This window comes from Dermacentor andersoni, unplaced genomic scaffold (genome assembly GCF_023375885.2).
Source record: "Dermacentor andersoni unplaced genomic scaffold, qqDerAnde1_hic_scaffold ctg00000041.1, whole genome shotgun sequence".
Classification (NCBI taxonomy): Eukaryota; Metazoa; Arthropoda; class Arachnida; order Ixodida; family Ixodidae; genus Dermacentor; species Dermacentor andersoni.
In genome coordinates this window covers 381207-400178 of record NW_027314754.1, presented here as the reverse complement: position 1 = coordinate 400178, position 18972 = coordinate 381207, and the positions used below count along the sequence as shown (strand labels likewise).

At 46.5% G+C, this 18972-nt stretch overlaps 1 protein-coding gene across 5 annotated transcripts in view; it reads right to left on the bottom strand.

The window, feature by feature from the left end:
- Positions 1-285: 285 nt before the first annotated feature.
- LOC126517431 (receptor-type tyrosine-protein phosphatase kappa-like) overlaps positions 286-18972 on the bottom strand; it is a 38406-nt gene continuing 19719 nt past the window's right edge. For 3 of the 5 annotated variants that reach the window (XM_050167151.3, XM_072285767.1, XM_072285766.1), the window contains 8 exons: positions 18528-18677; positions 17058-17157; positions 9801-9859; positions 9410-9547; positions 7261-7380; positions 3926-4068; positions 1450-1585; positions 286-408 (listed from right to left, as the gene is read on the bottom strand). In XM_050167151.3, the coding sequence (XP_050023108.3) occupies positions 331-408; positions 1450-1585; positions 3926-4068; positions 7261-7380; positions 9410-9547; positions 9801-9859; positions 17058-17157; positions 18528-18677 (924 nt within the window). In that variant the 3' untranslated portion in view covers positions 286-330. Of the gene's footprint in view, positions 409-1449; positions 1586-3925; positions 4069-5692; positions 5811-5843; positions 6308-7260; positions 7381-9409; positions 9548-9800; positions 9860-17057; positions 17158-18527; positions 18678-18972 lie in introns of those variants that run through there. The other 2 variants (XM_072285764.1, XM_072285765.1) reach the window with 2 other exon arrangements.

Sequence of the window (18972 nt, the reverse complement as noted above, 5' to 3'; positions counted from 1 at the left end):
AATAGTTCAGAAAGTCAGGCACTGGAAGTCACGTAGTTCGTAGAACAGATAACTGGTGCTGTAATAATGAAATGGGGTACCAAATAGAAGGAACTGCATAGTAGGGGGCGATAGAGCAAGACTAGAATAGTGACAGGGCCATTGGTTGGGCTACGTTGGCGTAGGGCGTGGCCAAATGAAGATTTCTGGGGTCGCGCCTACGTCACGCACTGAACTTGAGAGGCGGATGGTGATTGTGACCATAATCGTATAGGCCAGCGCTTTCAATGTGACGCATGACACGTGTTGTAAACACAACCTTTACTTAGTGACACGTCTGTACAGACTTTATCACTGGCGGAAGTTCGCGTACATCTCGAAGGACTCGAGGTAGGCCATAGCAACGTCGTAGCAGAACTTGTACTGGTCCTGAAAAAAAAAAAGAAGACATGCGAGTGAGCTCTTGGCTCACTTTTGCAAGGACAGATTCTGATTACTTGATCTGTGCTCGCTACTTGTAACCGATAGTGACTATACGTCCTGCAAGGAGCCTGAAAATGAGAGAGTAGCCGTAATCGTCAAGTTGTTTATAAGCAACAATTGCTAGACAGAAAGGGCGCTGACCATTTTACATTTATTGATACCTAAAATTTCCCTAGTGCGGGGTTTTACACGAGGAGTGGATTGTTACATTTGTGCGAGGTGATCATAACAAATATTCTAAACTAGCGGAATCTTTTTGGAAGGAGAGTGTACGAGCAAGCTTTTTCATCTCTTGTGTTGATGGGGTGCTTTATGCCTATCCTCCTTTTTAGTTTCTTGTTTCCATGCAACTATCTCTTCCGCTGAGGAAGTGTTTGCAATAATAATAGTCCTCAGGGACGTTTGTTTTTTGCTTGTGGATGCGTGTGTGGCTGTTTTGGCGGTTATTGTTATACTTCAAACACACGGTATGTGCGTAGGGAATACCATCAACATAAAAGAGAACATATAATTTAACAAGAAAAGGCAGGAGCTAGCCGGACACTCTTGTATCGCTAATCATCTTCGTCTTGCGTACTTTGCGTATTTCCTATTTCATCGCTGGTCACAAATGACCTTTCGTCTAAATTGATTGAATGATTGATTCAAGTACGCATATGATTGATTGAATGATTGATTCAAGTACGCATATGATTGATTGATTGATTGATTGATTCAAGTACGCATATGATTGATTGATTGTTTCAAGTAAGCATATGATCGATCGACTGATTGATCGATCGATCGATCGATCGATTGATTGAACGACAGTGCGAACATTTCCCGCAAATTCATGGTCCTGACAATATGTGACAGCGACGAGAGGCCGGTTTCGGAACTTTCGACCTCGTGCTAGACAGCTGAATGTCATAGCCACCAAGGCCCGGGGTTTGGTTCATGTGAAATATTTCACAGGCAACGCCGCAATGGACGCGACGAACGTCTTACGCTGTCCAGGATGAGCTGCGGCCGGTTTTCTCGAACAATCCTCGTCGCGTAGAACACGTCCACTTCCTGCTCGTCCTTCAGCTTCTCCAAAACGAGCAAGCTGCAGCAGAACAGTCCGCTGGCGAAGCAGCCGTTCCTGCGGAACGAGAACATGGCGCTAGTTTCACGATGCGTTAACCTTGACTTCAAACCATAAGCCCTGGTTGATCTAACAAAGACACTTGTAAAATTAAGCGGGGAGCAGTAAATCGAAGACGTGTGTGACGGAAGAGCTGCGAGTTTGACTGGGTGACTTAGTATAAGCAGCCGTACGGATGCTATGTAAGCGGAGTAAATTTACGGCATTTCATCGACGGCTGATTCAGGATATTAGATACACGTTATTTGACACAAATCATCATTCTTTGCTAACCGAACTGTTCGCGACATCAAACTGTGTGAGATGATATTCAATAAGATTATTACCGACACTTCACTGATAAAACTATAGTTAACTACTTCAGTCGACATGTTATTGCAGAAATGAAGACCGCGTGTACTCTATGTTTAACGCTTGCTATAGTAATTGTGCGATGTAGCACTTCTTTTGCAAAATAACTGCTCGAGATCTTTAGGGAAATGCACTTTTGTTCCACTTAAAGGTTCTTCATCGTAAAACAAATGCAAAGCAAGAAGCGATATTTTTTTTAACAGCAGTGCATTTCATCTCAGTTCGTCGACGTGTTCATTGCTAGGCACAAAGGTTATAGCGAAATGTTTCCTGCAGTGTGTATACCTTCACTTCGGTATTACCGATTACCCTGGCCGTCACTATTTAAAAAGATTTCGCCAGGTAAAACTATTATCTCGCAAGTTCTGACACCTGCTCATGCTGTGACGCTTGTTCAGAAAATTTTTGCCTTAGGTTCCCCATTATACTCCTGTAGAGCCGTCGGGAAAAAAACGCGGGGTCTAATGGCACCTATTGTACAGCCTGTCTCAAAAAAAAAAGCAATAATCTCAACGACCGTTCCCAATAACAGCCGACATAACTTAATTCTTTTACGGTGAGCTGTATGCGTGGCACTCTCTTTTGGAATTACGCTTGTTCCTCATAATTGATGATAGGAAATTGTGAACTCGTGGTGTTTTGTCTGGTCAGCGGTACTCTTCTTAAGGCCCACGTTCTTTTCCATCCGCCAATTTTTTATGTTTCCCTAACGAAACTCATTTGTTTTATCACATGATTACCTTGGCTTAAAATTTCGTTCGTTGTATGCGTGTAATGCTCCCTCGGAGCGCATAGCTTAGGGTCCACTTCTTGCGCCACCGGTGTCCACTGGAGGCACGGAGTTGATGCATTCTTGTATCACATAAAAGCGAAAGCCCTTGCAATGCGTTTTGACTGCGCTTTACCCGCTTTCCACTGATTACCCAGCACTTACCCAGCGCTCACCCAGCGCTCACCGGGGCCGCTACAATAGCGCCGGTCGCCATGTTGCCCGAGTGTCGCGTTTCAATCACTGAGAACTGTACATGCCCACAGTTAATTTGACAACAGACATATCCTTCTCCTTGAGTCCTGTTTCACATAATATGCTTACACTCGTAATGGTTACAGTTTGCTCCTGCAGGCTGCAGTTCTAGTCAAGAGAACGGCCCTTGATGTCTTTTATATCAGGCAACCCTTCATTTAAATCCAGCTCGGCGCTTATTTAGGCATGCTTGGCTTCCTTTATTCCCCCTCCTTGTATAACGACAATGTTCATCTGCTTGTACTCCCGCCTCTTTTCGGAAGAAAAGATGTTAGGCGCGCGGAGAAGCGTTGACCGTGCACAACACACCATAAAAACACTCTTTAACTGTCTATGCGAGATCGGCTCAGACAGCCGTATCAAGGACCTGCCAGACTTGAAGACAGTGCGAAATCTATTTGCGCGATAACGTTTTTGTGGACAAGATTACTCCTGCGTGAACTGTGTCTAACACGCGTTTCCGCGTAGTGGACATGTATATAGTAGCTGAATGTAGCATATCATAATTACCTTCCCTGTATCTCCCACTTCCTCTTACCCCAGTGAGGAGTAGCAGGCTAGAGACACGCTGGCCAGGCCGACCTCTCCTCCTTTCGCTCCATTAAACACTACTCCTCCTGCTCATGTAAACTTCATCTATCATAAGTACAAAGTGGGATTGGAACCACGAAAAATCTTTTTTGTGTGTGCGTGTTTTATTCCATGCACATCCCTACATTGGAACCACCTTCCTGCAGAAATTGTTGCAATCTATGACAATAGACCTTTTCGAGAATGGTTAGCTAAGATTACATATCTAGAAGCTCTTTTATTGCGCAATACTGAGACTCACGAAAGCATGTTTAGATTTATCATGTTTGGTTGTACTACTTTCATCTGTAATGTCATGTACCCACAAATAAATAAATAAATGCAGTGTGATGGTTGGGCCCTAGAAGGAACAATATGACACGCTCCCTTACCTGCACTGTACAATGATAAGCTTGTCGTCTGACTGCTGCTGCCAACGTTCCACGTGGTCCACCAAGTCGACCATTTGTTCCGCGCTATTCCACGTGTTGCGGTGAAAGTGCCTCACGGTGACCGCTCCAGACAACCCTGGACCCTGAAGAGTAATCGTTGACGTAAACAATGATGTGGCTGTGTAAAATCCTTCCGCAAGTACATCAAGCGCCAGTGCGTTCTCCCTAATGAGTTAACCATCCTCGAGACGATGAATTCCAAACTGGCGCACAGATAAATGAGGAGCGACAGCTAATCTGCGATAGATTTCTTCTGCTCCCTAGCCCAGTTCGATTTCACATACAGCGGGTCTCGGACTTGCATGGCAGCAGCTGCGGTTGCATGTTGCCCACCGAACCCTTGCTACGCGTCCAGCTCTTGTGAAATCTAGACTGCACTTCGCGCAGCTCTCACGTACCGTGTAGCCTTGGCAGGCGTGATCAGGCAAGCCTACATCATATGTGGCCAAAAGAAGCCATTATAATATGATTCCCGTTTGAAATTAAATGGATGCGATCTCCACTGTACCTTGCGTGCAACGTACGGGTCGACGTAGTTCACTAAATCTGCTGTTGCAACCAATTCATATTGGAAAGAACAGGGGCCACGTAACGTAATACTAGCCCATTCCGATCTCTTGAAGTCAAATTTAAGTAACCGCCGATGCAATAAGCATTGGGAGATGGCTCGCCAGGCTCTCTTAACAGTCGAATAAAACGTTCTACTTGTGTGTAGGAAGTCACCTTTGTTTGCTGTCAAAGCAAATAACATTGCCTGCCTTTTCTTATCTAATTGATTTACAGGAGGTGAAGAGTGCCCAGAAGTTCCGGTGGGTTTGCTGCGACATTCCGGTGAGATCGAGCCAGCGCAGTAAATGTGGAAGACCGGGTAAGGTGAGTGGCGCCGGGGTCTTTGATTGGCCCGCTTCTCCTTTCTTAGCATGCGATTGCTGATCTAAAATCGCGGCGGAATGCAATGAAAAGCTAAAAATGCCGCTATAACGGGTTTTCAGGGAAGAATACTTGGCACAGCGACGTTGTATGCGTGCCGAAGGGGCTCCGCAACGTCATACCACCACACAAAAATTGTAATTATAGGCAGAGAAAAAAATCATTATCTCCGGCAGCTCTGAGTGGCTAAGGCCGGAATGATCGGCGGGCAGACATCTTCTGTTTCCTTTCGGTTCGGGGCAGTCTCCGGCTATTCCTAAAGAAATACAATTTTGTTCGGCATACTAATGCATCTTTAGTGCGTCACTTCTAAGTGGTGAACTTTCGCGGTTTTCTTGCGTGCTGCGAAAGAAAGGCAAAGAGGGTGTGGCCCGTAAAATGTTGACCAATAGCGGAGGACTAATGGCGAAAAAGGCGTAGAATCGGAGAGATGTTCTTTTTCTTTTGTACAGCCTAATTATGCATAACCAATGTGCACACTTCATTTCACATAGGGAACTTTCGCAGTTTTCGTGGCATCGTGTGACAGACACGTGAAGTGGGTGAGACACAAGAAAATTTTCCCCGATCGTGAAGAGCTACTAGCAAACTTATAAGAACAAATGGGAATGCATTTGCCTTACAGCCGGAATAAATTCTAAAGCTTTCATGCCTTGAGCTACGACATGTATTTGGACCATGGACTAGCGATGCTTTTGCGCGCCGCTCACCGAAAGCAAATTTGCCCTTTGCGAGAGACACTGGACACCTTAAACACCAGTGCAAGAAAGTACGTACCAAACATTTTCGAAAGCGTTTATCTTCGGAACAACCGCGTCGGCTTAATTTGCAAACGTAGTAGCGTCTGCAGCAAGCCCACAGCAACGGAAGCATTGGCTGTAGCGGGACAGCATGCCTTTAGAAGAATGAAGAAGGCGGAACAGAGGTTTAGCGACAACAGATAGTGTTAGCGGGTCCGGTATTCCGGTGTAGGCAAAAGTGTTTGCGTAATAGTGGGTTTGGGGACGCTGGTAGTGACACCTTGCGACGCATCGTCGAGCCACCATGTGATATGGAGACGTTATCATGTTCAACGAGAGGTCTGGTTGGAAAAAGTATTTAATAAGGCAACACGTCGGCAATAACGCCGCTGCAGAAAATTTACGGCACAAGCAAATACACTTGGTAACTGCAATAATAGCTCGGTGTTTGTCTAGTCAAGCTCTCTACTACCAGGTGGCGCCACCAATCCGACCGCTGGCGTTTACGCCTCCGCGCACGCGGTAATCCGCAAACGATACCGGAATACCGGACACGTTAAAACTCACCAGTGGCGAGAAGAGCTGGAATTGCACAGCATGAACAGCAGCAGCAAGCAGCGAGAGTGGCGTCTGGATTAGTAGTCGGCACACACTGAACAGAGAAATTGTGAAGGCGAGAAGTGGGAGCAGACAGATGCTGTCTCACCATGTAGCTTTGCATTCATGGCTAAGGAGCCGTTTATTTCCTGAAATTTCCGACACCACATTTTGACAGCGCGGACACAAGAAGCACGACACATATTCAAAGGGAAGCAAGCGAAGCAAGGAAACTTGTTTGTCATGCTCTAGTGCCTTTCAGTCGTGCGAATGGAACACTCGATACTGTTCTAAAAATGTTCTCGTGAGTGTTCCCCCTCGATTTTGGCGCCATTACCTTCGCAATGTTAGTGTGAGCCATCGCCTTATAACTATTAGAAAAAATTTTGAGCGTCTCTCTCTGTTCAGCCCGCTTACAAGGTACTATTATTCGTTTCCGCGTTGATGTAGTGTAAATTGACTATACCGTATGTCCCAACTAATATCAACCAAGTTTTTCAAAGAAAGAAAAATGTAAATCCCGGTGGAAGACACAATTACAAGACCTACGTAGTTCGGTTGTCAGACCTCTGACGACCGAACTCCTTAGGTCATGTAAATGTACCTTGCACCAGTTTTTTTTTTTTTTTTTTTTTTTTTTGGCTAGCGTTAACTGGTGCACTCTATACTGACCGTCTGATTTTCAACTCATGGGCGCTGGTACATTTGGTAGTTACACGAAAGGTTTCTTAATTTTGCTCTTAGTGACGTAAAAGTAACATGGCCGTGAATACATCCTGCAATTATTATCGTGCACATGAATTCACTGTAACGTTGTACGTTTGGCTGGCAGCGTTAAAAAGCCCAATATGACAGAATTCTAACACTTCCGTAAAATAGTATGCACCACTTTAAATTTCATGCATGTTTTTTTTTTCTTCGTAACGTAATTGGCCATCGTTGTACCATATTGCGATTCATCTCATTTCCATTTCAGTCATGACGCATCACGAATCATCTGATTGGTACCTTGTGCTTTGGTGTAACTTTGAAGGCTCGCACGGTCATGTCATTCGCATTTCGGTTTTCTGTGCACTCCACCCTGTGGTCGCCGTACCGGGCCGAGCCGCTTGTTGGCCAAAATTGCACCTGCGCCGCACAGAAACAAATAAAGTAAGGGGTTGCGTTTGTACGGAACCACAGCCGAACTTAGCAAGTCCTGGAGGTTGTCCCACTATGAGTAAGTACACTTGCTTAGGCGGACTATAGTGAAAACGACCCGCAGATGCTTTTCTCCTAGCGGCATTGACCTGCAGGCGATGTAAACACACTGCATCATCTGTGCCGAAGTTCTCCAGAGATCAGGAAAAAAGTTAACAAACTGAATATTTTCACAGAAAATGGAATCCTCTTTTCAAATTTTGTTTCATCCTTTCTTGGTCTTCTTTTTATTCCTCTATTTCTAGAATTTTCTAGAAGCCGTCACTTTGACTACGGGGTCAGCGCGAGCAGCGACAGGAATATCTTCTATGTTTGGCCACATGCGACGGGAATTAGACTAGCATTGGGCTTTTCTTGTTATTCTATGCATTTAAATTTAGACCATCACATAATTTCATCTATGCCTTTCGCAGCGTTGTTATCTGTTGGCTTCATGTGTTCATGCTCGGCCGAAGCCCAGGCTGGCTCACCGACACTCCTTATACCTTTATCCAGAGTCGACGCTGCAAGAGAGCTTCGCAGTCTCGCTCGTACAATCACGTTAGGTTGCTGGCATACACCTCAGAACTCTAAGTGTCGTTTACACAGCCTCGACCCATCACTGAAACTTACATTACCAGCGAACCTTCCACGACGTGACGCAACACTGCTGTGTCGGCTGTGGGTAGGAGTAGCATTCACCAACTCCTACAGCTATCGTATTGGAATGGCGGATTCACCAATGTGCGCGAAGTGCAAGTGTGAAGAGACTATCAGTCACCTTCTGTGCCACTGTTCTCGCTTCGATAATCAACGCGAGACTCTCCAGTGTGCCTTAAATAGACTGGATGACAGGCCATTTACGGAAGCGAAGATCTTGGGGGCCTGGCCTCATAGGTCAATGGCCCAGAAAGCAGTTCGAGCGCTTTTTCGCTACCTGAGGGAAACAGACTTGAGTGCCAGACTGTAGACATCCTATACCTAAGTTCTCTCTCTCCCTCTTTCACTCCCCATTCCCCTCCCCACGTGTAGGGTAGCAAACTGGACTCAGTCTAGTTAACCTCCCTGCCTTTCTGTCTTCCCTTCTCTCTCTCTCTCTCTCTCTCTTGTGACACTCATAGAGTGTCCGATACGAACACCGAGGCATATTGCGCCACAGAGAAGCAAACCGCGGTTTTCAGTCGCGGTATTGTAGCTGGTTTTGCGCAATTATGCATTGTTTTGCCACCAGCAGCATTAGCTTCATGGTGAAGTGTTCGTTATCAATGTCACGGTCCCAGCTCCGATCTGAAGACGACGCGAGTTCTTTTCAGCGTGTGACATATATTATGCGCGTGGCCACAGTTCTCGAATAAAAAAAAAAGGAACCAGGAGCATAAAACGAGGCTTAAATTTCTATGGGCTGTAACCGCTTCAAGGTTGGCCGTACGCTAGATCGTACCCACCTGCTGCTGCTCCTGCTACATGATTTATGTATATGTTCATTCGTCCAGCTTCCAGCATGTCATACAACCTCAATAGCAGCACCTAAAACACGCACGTTCATCTTCTCAATATTGTCAGCATCATTTTCTTCCTCTCACACGTACGCTCGCTGTTCCTCTTTCTTCTTCTTTTTTTATGTTTCCGTAATGTGAGAGTAGTTAACTACCCGCTACCCTGTAGAGCAGCGAGAGCTGCGACTTCACCATCTGTGTTTAAGTCGCACATGTGGGTCTGGTAGCGGATGCAGTAGAAACAGTAAGCACGCACGTAGCTCGTCATGCGCTGTGGAAGTTAAACAGGAATCAACTTTCTCGCAGTGGCCGGCAGTGAAACTATCCTAATATTATATTTAAAGGATATCCTCGAACCACACGAGACCATCTTGCATTTTCGTTATAAGCGCGGTGCACTTTCGCTGCCAAGTCGCTTAGCTGCTGCGGCGCCCCAATAAAAGCTCGCGCGCCTCCTCTGTGTAAAGTGCACAAACACCCACCACATCAGCGTCGTCGCTAAACACGTCCAGGGTGACGATAGTCCTTGTCCCCGACTCGACGACCAATTTCCAGAAGTCGTCGACATCCCTGCTGGACGGCGTCTGCGTCACCAGGAACTTGTCTTTTTTGTGAAAACCCTGTTTTCGAGGGAGCGCAGGGCGATGCACTTTGAAATACTGCTCGCGCACATAGGAATATCTGGCTCAACTTAACCGATCTACTGTTGTGAAAAGCGTACATGTGCTTTATGACTTTAAAAACGTCAAAGCAACATGCAAGCAGTGATTACAATGAGCATAACGTTAGTTGTAACACTAGTTCATATATCTATTCCAACGTATTTGGCGTATTCATAGTTTTTAGTGAAGTGGCATCAAGGGTTTTGCTTACGTTCACGTAGACAGCGTTTACAAATGTCCCGTCCCTCAACAGCGGTCGACACCGGTCCGCTGCAAAGAAAGGACATATACTTATGCTGAAAATTGCATAAACAAGGGCTGTTGTGGAGCATTTGGCAAGAGGGAATGCAAAGAAACACTATCTGCATAAAGTTTGGACTGTTTTACCCAGGCCGCATGATCATCTGTGACTTCCGTTAGAGTGACAAGCGAATTAATAATAATAATAATAATAAGATTATTATTATTATTATTATTATTATTATTATTATTATTATTATTATTATTATTATCGGGGTCTGAAAGAATTTGTACAGCCCCTAAAGTGCTGCATTCTCCGATCTTCATCATTGCGGAGAACGTCTACCGATGACATTGCACTGCAACGACGATAATGCCACAGAGTCATGACGGTGATTGAGAGGCAAAACAGACTACTGTTTAAAAACGCAACGCTTTTTTCTTCCCTAAATTTATAACCTCACGCGTGAAAACTGCAGTTTTATCGTACGATGGGACCTAATGAAATACCGCATTCCTCATGCATAACATTTAGGCGTCTTAGTATCAACCCTTACGATAGAGTGTACCATAGTTTCACCGCTTCCAATACATGATTATGCGTTTCCTTTACGCAGAGAGAGAGAGAGCAAATGATAAAGGAAAGGTAGGGAGGTTAACAAGGACTGAGCCCGGTTGGCTACCCTACACTGGGGAAAGGGAAAAGGGGACGGAAAGATTAAAAGAAGAAGAGAAAGTCTACTGGGTATATCGTTCGGTCACTCAGTTCGGATCACAGACGCTGACTCAATCCAGTTGCCTTCAGATATCGCAGCAGAGCTTTTGTAGCCTTTTGTAGCTGCGATATGCGAGGCCATGGTCCCAAGATCTTCTTCAAGGTGAACGGTGTTCTATCTAGCTGGTTGAGAGCTGTGCAGAGGTCATGTCTTTCGTTTTGAAAAGATGGGCAGTAGCACAGTAGATGTTCTATAGTTTCCTCGGCACCGCAGGCATTGCAGTCGGCGCTATCAGTCATTCCAATCAAAAACGTATATGCATTGGTGAATGCGACGCCCAAGCGTAAGCGGCACAGCATTGTTTCTTCATTTCGTAGAAGCCCTGGCAACAGCCGCAGTTGCATAGAGGGGTCGAGGGAATGCAATCGTTCTTGGGTGAATTCAGGTGTGTGCCACTTCTCTAATGTCATACGGTGTGCTACCTTGCTTAGGTGTTGGGCTGCGTCGGTCCGAGATAAAGGTACAGAAACAAGGGTTGCTCCTTCGTGTGCTTTCCTAGCAGCTTCGTCAGCGAGGTCGTTGCCGGAGATACCGCAATGGCCAGGCAGCCACTGAAACACGACGTCGTGTCCTTTCGCTATCATACGATGGTGCATTTCTCGTATCTCCGACACTAGTTGTTCGCACGACCCGCGACGAAGAGATGACAGAAGACATTGTAAGGCCGCCTTCGAATCGCAGAATATTGCCCACCGATTGGCCGGTTGGTTGTTAATATAATCTACGGCACCTCGGAGGGCAACAAGCTCTGATCCGGTTGATGTTGTCATATGAGAAATCTTGTATCGGACGCTAATTGATCGTGATGGTATAACCACTGCGCCTGTGGAGCTGGTCTGAGTGGAAGAGCCATCCGTATAGATGTGGACTCGGTCAAAGTAGAAGGTGTTCAAACAATCCAGAGCTGCTTGCTTCAAGGCCAAGGTAGGCAGGTCGGTCTTCTTCCTTATCCCTGGAACCGTGAGACGCACTTGAGGTTGTTCTAAACACCACAAAGCTGAGGTTGAACGTGCTGAGGGTGTGAAGCCCGATGGTAGACAGGCACGATGGATGCTGACCTCGTTGGAGAAGGACGCCTGTGGTCGTCGTTCTGGCAGGCAGGCAAGAGTGCTTGATTGCATGCGTGAAACATGACGAACATGGGCCCTAAGCGTGTCGATGCTGATGTAAGTCGCGATCGGATGGTCTCGAGCCATTATGATGGTTCCTGCTGTTGAGGCGCTCCGCGGAAGTCCTAGGCAAGCACGTAGTGCCTGTGCTTGCACGCTCTGTAGTTCTCGAAGATTTGACTTGCATGTTTTAGCAAGCACGGGAGAACTGTAACGTAGCAATCCGATGAAAAGTGCTCGATATAGCTGTAGCATGGAGCCCACTGAGGATCCCCATGTCTTTCCGGCGATAAACTTGAAGACATGAACAATAGATGTGAGCTTCTTCTTCAAGTGGGCAACATGAGGGCTCCAAGAGAGGTCCCGGTCCACAATGACGCCCAAAAACCGATGATTTCTCTTGTAGAGGATAGGCTGGCCATTAATGCACACTGGATAATGAGACATTGGTTTTCGTGTGAAAGCGACTAACGCACATTTTTCTGTTGAGATGGTAAGGCCCTGTGTGTGAAGATAGTGAGATGCCTGTGTTGCTGCTTTCTGCAGCCTTGCGCGAACCTGCAGGCGAGTGACCGCTGATGACCAGATGCAGATGTCGTCGGCGTAGATTGAGACACTCACTGTTTCCGGTAGGGATTCGGCCAGCCCAAGAAGTGCGAGGTTGAAAAGAATAAGGCTTAGAACCCCACCTTGGGGAACTCCTCTGCATGTGTTGTGGTCGGACCATCTTCCGTACGTACGAACATGGACCTTTGTGTCAAGTAGTTTCTGATCCATCGATATACTCGCCCTCCTAGTTCAATTGTCAAAAGTGCGTCTAGAATGGGTTGATGGGAAACGTTGTCGTAAGCGCCTTTCACGTCCAGAAAGAGCGCTACTGATAATCGTTTCCAAGATTTTTGCTGTTCTACAGATGACACTAAATCGATGACCCTGTCAATCGATGAACGGCCTCGTCGAAATCCCGCCATAGAATCAGGGTAAATCTTGTGGTGTTCTAGGTACCATTCGAGACGCATGAGGATCATGCGTTCCATGAGTTTCCCGACGCAGCTTGCAAGTGCTATAGGCCGATACGATGCCAGTTCGAGCGGCGACTTTCCTGCTTTTAGTAGCGGTACGAGGCGGCTGCGTTTCCACTCCTGTGGGACGACACCATCTTGCCATGAACTATTAAAAAGGCTGAGGAGTTCTCTTCGTGCTTCTCGGCCTAGGTGGCGCAAAGCAGTATATGTTATGCCATCGGGCCCTGGTGAAGACGAACACCTACAGAGCGCCATAGCAGCTTCTAATTCTTCCATAGAGAATGGAGCCTCCATGCTGGTATCTCGTGGACCGGGGATGTCGCTTAAGGCCATGTCAGGGACTAAAACTGTGCCGCCGGCGATTTGCGCGCAAAATTCCTCTGCAACGTCTATCTCGCGGCGGTTTTGATATAGGGCGAGGGCGTTAAAAGGGTGTCGTTGCTGGGGTCTTGAGCAAAGACCCCGTAGGGTACGCCACACACGGGACAATGGCTTGCGGGGATCTAGTGACTCGCAAAAGCATTTCCATCTTTGATCCGCTAGCTTATCCATTCGGCGTCTCATCTTCTTTTGCATGCGCCGAGCTTCTCTGAGGTCTAGAATTGACTTTGTGCGCCTGTACCTCCTTTCAGCACGGCGACGTATTGTACGAAGCCTTTCCAATTCAATGTCATTCTCTGTACGCTTTTTCGAATGTGTGAAGCAACGCGTGCATTCTTGCATTGCGTCTGCAATTATGTCTTCTAGTCTGCGTGCGATATGTTTCTTGCAGGTGTCTTCTACTCGATCTTGAAAGACTGACCAATCGATTTGACGAGATACATCCGGTAATGCGGCGTCTAGACCATTGATTCTCACATAGGTCGGAATATGATCACTCCCATGGGTTTCAATATCAGTGAACCACTGCACGCTCGAAGTCAGGCAACGTGACACCAAAGTCAAGTCAAGGCAGCTACTGTACGTTGTTCCTGCAGAAATGTCGGACTTCCGTCATTTAGAAGACACAGGTTGTGGCCTGATGCAAAGGATATTAGTGACCTGCCCCTCGAATTTATCCTGCAGCTTCCCCATATATGGTGGTGAGCATTGAAGTCCCCTGTTATTATCCAAGGACCGGGAGTAGTAGCCATAATATCTTCTAGTCTTTTGCTGTCAAACTGACTTGTTGGGGATAGGTAGACGCCAATAATAGTAAAAGACAGCCTCTGCTTTTTCACACTGACACAGACGTATTGGTTACCGTCGTGTGGCGCTACGGGTTGCGAAAAATACGTTAGGTCCTTGCGAATATAAACCAGAACCTTACTACTACGGGCACACGTTGTTGAAACAAAAGGTTCATATCCTGATAGTCTTATGGAGGCTGATAAGTTCGGTTCACAGATCACCAGTATAGGAAAGTGGTAGTCAAACACGAACTGTCGAAAATCCGAAATACGTGACCTTAGGCCTCTCGCATTCCATTGGAATATGGAGGCACTTCTGACATCATCCCGGAACGATCGCTGTTGCTGTCGATGAGCCATGGTTCTGCTGTAGAAGTTCTCAAGCACTGGACTTCTGAAGGCTCGCTAGAATCGGATTGATGGCATCCAGCACTTGCAACGCACTTCGAGCTGTTGGTGTCTGTATCTTGTCCAGAAGAACACGAATAGCACTCACCAGAGAGCTGATCATGACAACAATTTGTTGATCTTGGTCCGTCAGTTTATCAGGAACAGTCGAAGTGTCCCTTGCTGTAGAAGCCTGATTTCGCTCAGTAGGAGCATGTAGCCTCGGGAGTGCAGGCCACGCGTCAGCAGCAGGGCTGTTCGTTGCATCTTTGTCCTTTGAGCTGACAGCGTTTGGCCTGGGAGGAAGAGTGGGTGGCAGTGTACGTGGTTGGCGCTCTGCAGAGGCTTTGGAGGTTCGTGATCGACGTCGGCGACGCGATCGTCGCCGCCTAATAGATGTTGCTGCCTCTCGGTGAGACGAGTGGTCTCTAACCATTTTCCTCAATATTGCCATTTCCTTGCGAACTAACGGGCATTCCTTCGAGGACGCATCGTGAGGGCCGCTGCAGTTTGTGCACTTCAGCACACTGGCTTCGCACGTGTTAGTGGTGTGGGGCCCAGTGCAGCGAGAACAGACGGTAGTGTTCTTGCACACACTACTCACATGCCCAAACTTCATGCACTTCCTGCACTGCAGCGGTTTTGGTATGAAGGGGCGAACTGCGTGTCGGAAGTGGCCCACTTTTACATGCGATGGTAGGGATTCGCCTTTAAATATGATTTTGACACACCGTGACGTGCCGAGACGAAACACGTTTGTGATGATGGTGTTTTCTGTAGCTGGCTTGATTAAGATCGACAGATCGGAGTCGACAATGGTCTCATCAACATCGTAAATTACGCCACTACTGATTTGTTTGCCCAGTGGAATATGAGGGCGGACTTTCATCCCGTCAAGTTCCGTGACATTGCGCAAAGAATCCAACGCAGCCGCGTGTTCTACGTCAATCGCTAGGACGTTCTTACGGGTGTTCACTCTGATGTCTGATTTCATTCGGAACCAGTGCCTCTAGATGTGAAGACACGGCTTGCCTGTTGAGGCGTCTCAGGTTGTCAGTAGCGAGAACTGGCGTGAACAGGATGGTGAGCTCCTCGGTATTCCGCGAAGATCTCACGGTGGACTCACTCGAATTCGAGGATGCGCTGAGAAACCTTCGTTTTGCTTTACGACTCCGCACCAGCTCGAAGGCGTCGTCACAAGAATCTTCACCGCTGACATAGTACTGCATGGCGTCGTCGCTGTCAGTGTCGCTCTCGGTGCCGTTGCGCTTCCTGGAGGCAGCCGCCGCGGGCACTGCCGACTCCGGCGGACGCGCGTGAGACTCCATCTCCATCGCAGTTAAGGAGGAAATAGCAGTTCACTGGCAAAGTCTAAAAAAATCCACAATATAAGTAGAGCTGGAAGACTCGGTGTCCAGGACCTTGGTGACTTTTTTTATTGAAAAAAAAATTAGCTTCACAGGTTGTCGCTTATCACTGCGACGGCTACTCCTTTTCACTAAATTCCTTATATAGGATCAAAAATAAATAAAGCAAATTATTGCCTTTGGTAATATTCAACTAAAACAAAGTTTTTGTATCGAGGGTAAGGGTCGCAGTCCCCTCCGCTTTCTCTCCCCCCCTCCAAAAAAAGTTTCAGCTGAAACAAAGTTTGCTTATGTCATAGGTATACGTAAGTTTGTTTCAGAAACAGGAATGATACGTTCACAAATACGCATGAAGGAGTGAGGCTTTCATTCTTCGAAGTAGTGAGAACATGAACGCGAAATAAGTATACCAAGTTCTAAAAGAAGAAAGTGCCGACATATAGTTGACAAAAAAAGCTATTCATGCACATTCTGAAACATCATTGAATACAACAGTGTACGTTCCCGCAATCTACTAATTGGTTTTGCGGTTGCGCATTATATCTCACTTCGGTGCATCACTTATGTGCGCTTGTAGAGGGAACACTTGTGTTGTAGTATTCTCGAGAGGTTTAGAAAAATACGAAGAGGTGCTTTTCTCGCCTTAGAGTTTCCAATGCAAGGTATAGATTATGGAATGCTGAGCCCCTCTTCCCACGCAGCCCGAGCTCTCTTCACCTATGACGCGCATTTTTTTTCTCTCTCTCTCTCTTTTACTGTATTCTTTAGACATCGCTCGAAAATAACTTGCAAGGCTAACGTGATGATGATCGGTAATGTCACACCGTTGAGGCTTTTAGACGGTCTGGCACTACATTCGAGTCAATCTGCGGCCATGTTTGTTGTGAACACACTTTTACAAAATATTGTTGTTAAAGCGAACAAGTAAACCAACCGTCGGTAGCGTATATGCAAGCAAAACTGCACTAATAATTTGAATGCGGGTTCAGTTTAACCCAAACTAGATGATAAGTCGTTACGAGTATATTTGTTTTCGCTGGGTGCTTTCATACGCGTTGCCACAAAGCCAGCTTCGTCGTTCTCGTCGTTGTATTGTTCTTATCAACGCCTACACGAAAAAAATAAAGTAACATAACTGCAAATTGTTCGGGAACGGCAAACGAGGTATAAATTAACTGGTCTATTTCCGCCAAGAAAATTGCTGTCGGCGATGCGAGGCCAGATAAAGCCCTTTAAATTGCTAAGCATTCTCTAGAGTGAATCACTGCACTTGTAGCTGCACAGGTTACAATATCTGGATATCAAAATTGGTTTCCCCTCATGGACGTATATATATGTTAACTCAATCATGGTTAACAAATTTTACTCCTAGAAAGCATAAAGGACTCAGCTCACCTGCAAGGACTGAAGTGTCCCGGCTTTTTCTTAGGTTTACGGGGTCGTTTGCCGTTGTGAAATCTGCAGGCGTAAACCATGGTTTCAGAGACTTGAGTTCCTACAACAAGCAGGTAAAAAGGACAACACGGTCTCTTTCGCAGTCTCCGCTATGCTCAAATACTGCGGCTTTTATAGCATTTCAGTCTATATATAAAGCAATATCTAGTAGGTTAGTCGAGTCACTGACCCAATTGCCTCAAATTTCTTGCAAGAAAACTTACGAGGGCCCGGAAAAATAAATTTCACGACGGTCCCAAAGTGCACTTGTTGGTTCATACATATACGGGAAAACTTTGGGACAGCGCTAGAAGGTGGGACAAGATTAGACAGCACGAGCGCCTAATATAACCTATTTCTAATTTTTTGAAGCTGTTCTCAAACTTTCTCGAGGAAAAATGACTCATTATAGCTGAACCGTATTTCACGATCTACAATAAACCTACGTGAGCCACGAAGCCACTTAGGCGTGCTTGAATCCGTCGAGCTGTACACAAGATCGGATTCTGGACTTCAGAGTGCATCAGTCAGGTCCCAGGTTTCACTTTCAACCAGAGGCTTTCCGAGAACACCCGTATGGTTTTCCGTCATTACCTTCACCCACGGCACACATTTAATTTCCATAAGACGTGGCAAAGATGCGACAGCCGCTTCGTTAGGTAATCTCACCAGCGCCAGGCAGTGCCAAGAGTTTATACATGCATACACTCTGAGTTGTCACTGCCTGTGAGGGTACATAGGATCTGGTCTGGTTGAATTTAAAGTTTCCCCCGATACCATAAGGACATAATCTTACTGCCCGCTGCAATTTCAGAGGGGAGATATACCATCAGCTACTGATATTCCTTGGATTGACTTGGTCAGCGAGTGGTGACGTTTATAAGGCGCTTGCTAATAGCCACTAATGGAATTTTGTAGTAAGATTGTACTTGGTGGAATGGAGGCATCCTACCTTTGCCTCCCCGCTTTGCTTATCTCCTTTAACAGTGTAAGGGATAAGGGACATAGCTACACACGCCGCATGTATGCACTGAGGCATATATCTATCCAATGTATGTTAACATTTGACGCTGGGGTGGAACAATTGCCACCCCGCTTTTGCAAGGCTGGATCTGCCTGCAGCCAACACCGCCCGTTTCATCCTCCCCCTTGCACTTCTGAAGAGCTGTCAACGTTGAAGGCAGACAGAGCGCCATCGGGGAGATAGGAAACCACCTCGGGTGTGCTGAGTTTGGGTACTTGCTTAGGTAGCAACTGCGTGGCACGACTTTATTACCCTGATGCTATAGTCAAACCAAAGGCCATCTACAGGCACAGCGACAGCATTACGTAAGAGCGCTTGTACGTATCACGTCAAAGCGCGCGTGCATGCTTCACGCGTATCAAAGAAGTTCGTCGGAACAACCATCCTGTTTCCGCTCGATTCCCCACCTCGAACTCCTTTGCGAAGTTGTTCTTTCCCGTCGACTCGTCCACTACTAGTAGCTCCCGGTAACGGTCGGATATCTTGCTGCAGGGAACGCTGTGGTCCCGGATGCACACGCTCTCCATCAACGCTCGATGGACGAAGTTGTACTGCTCCTGGAATCACGAGAAGCGACGCACTGTCTTGTCGGCTAATCGGAAAAACAAAGCACCCTTGCACAAACGACGCTACTTGAGTTTATTGTATTGATGTATAGGCGACACACTACCCATGGAAGTGTCTCTTTCAGCCTCGTAACACTGATAACATCAGAAATTGCAGGAAATAAATTTTTGTGTTGGTAATAAGGTGACTTTCCTCACTTCGTTATGGCCCGACGACGGCGACAGCAGTGCAATATATTTCAACTATCTTTTCCCTAAGATCTATAGGTACAGAAACCTAATTGAA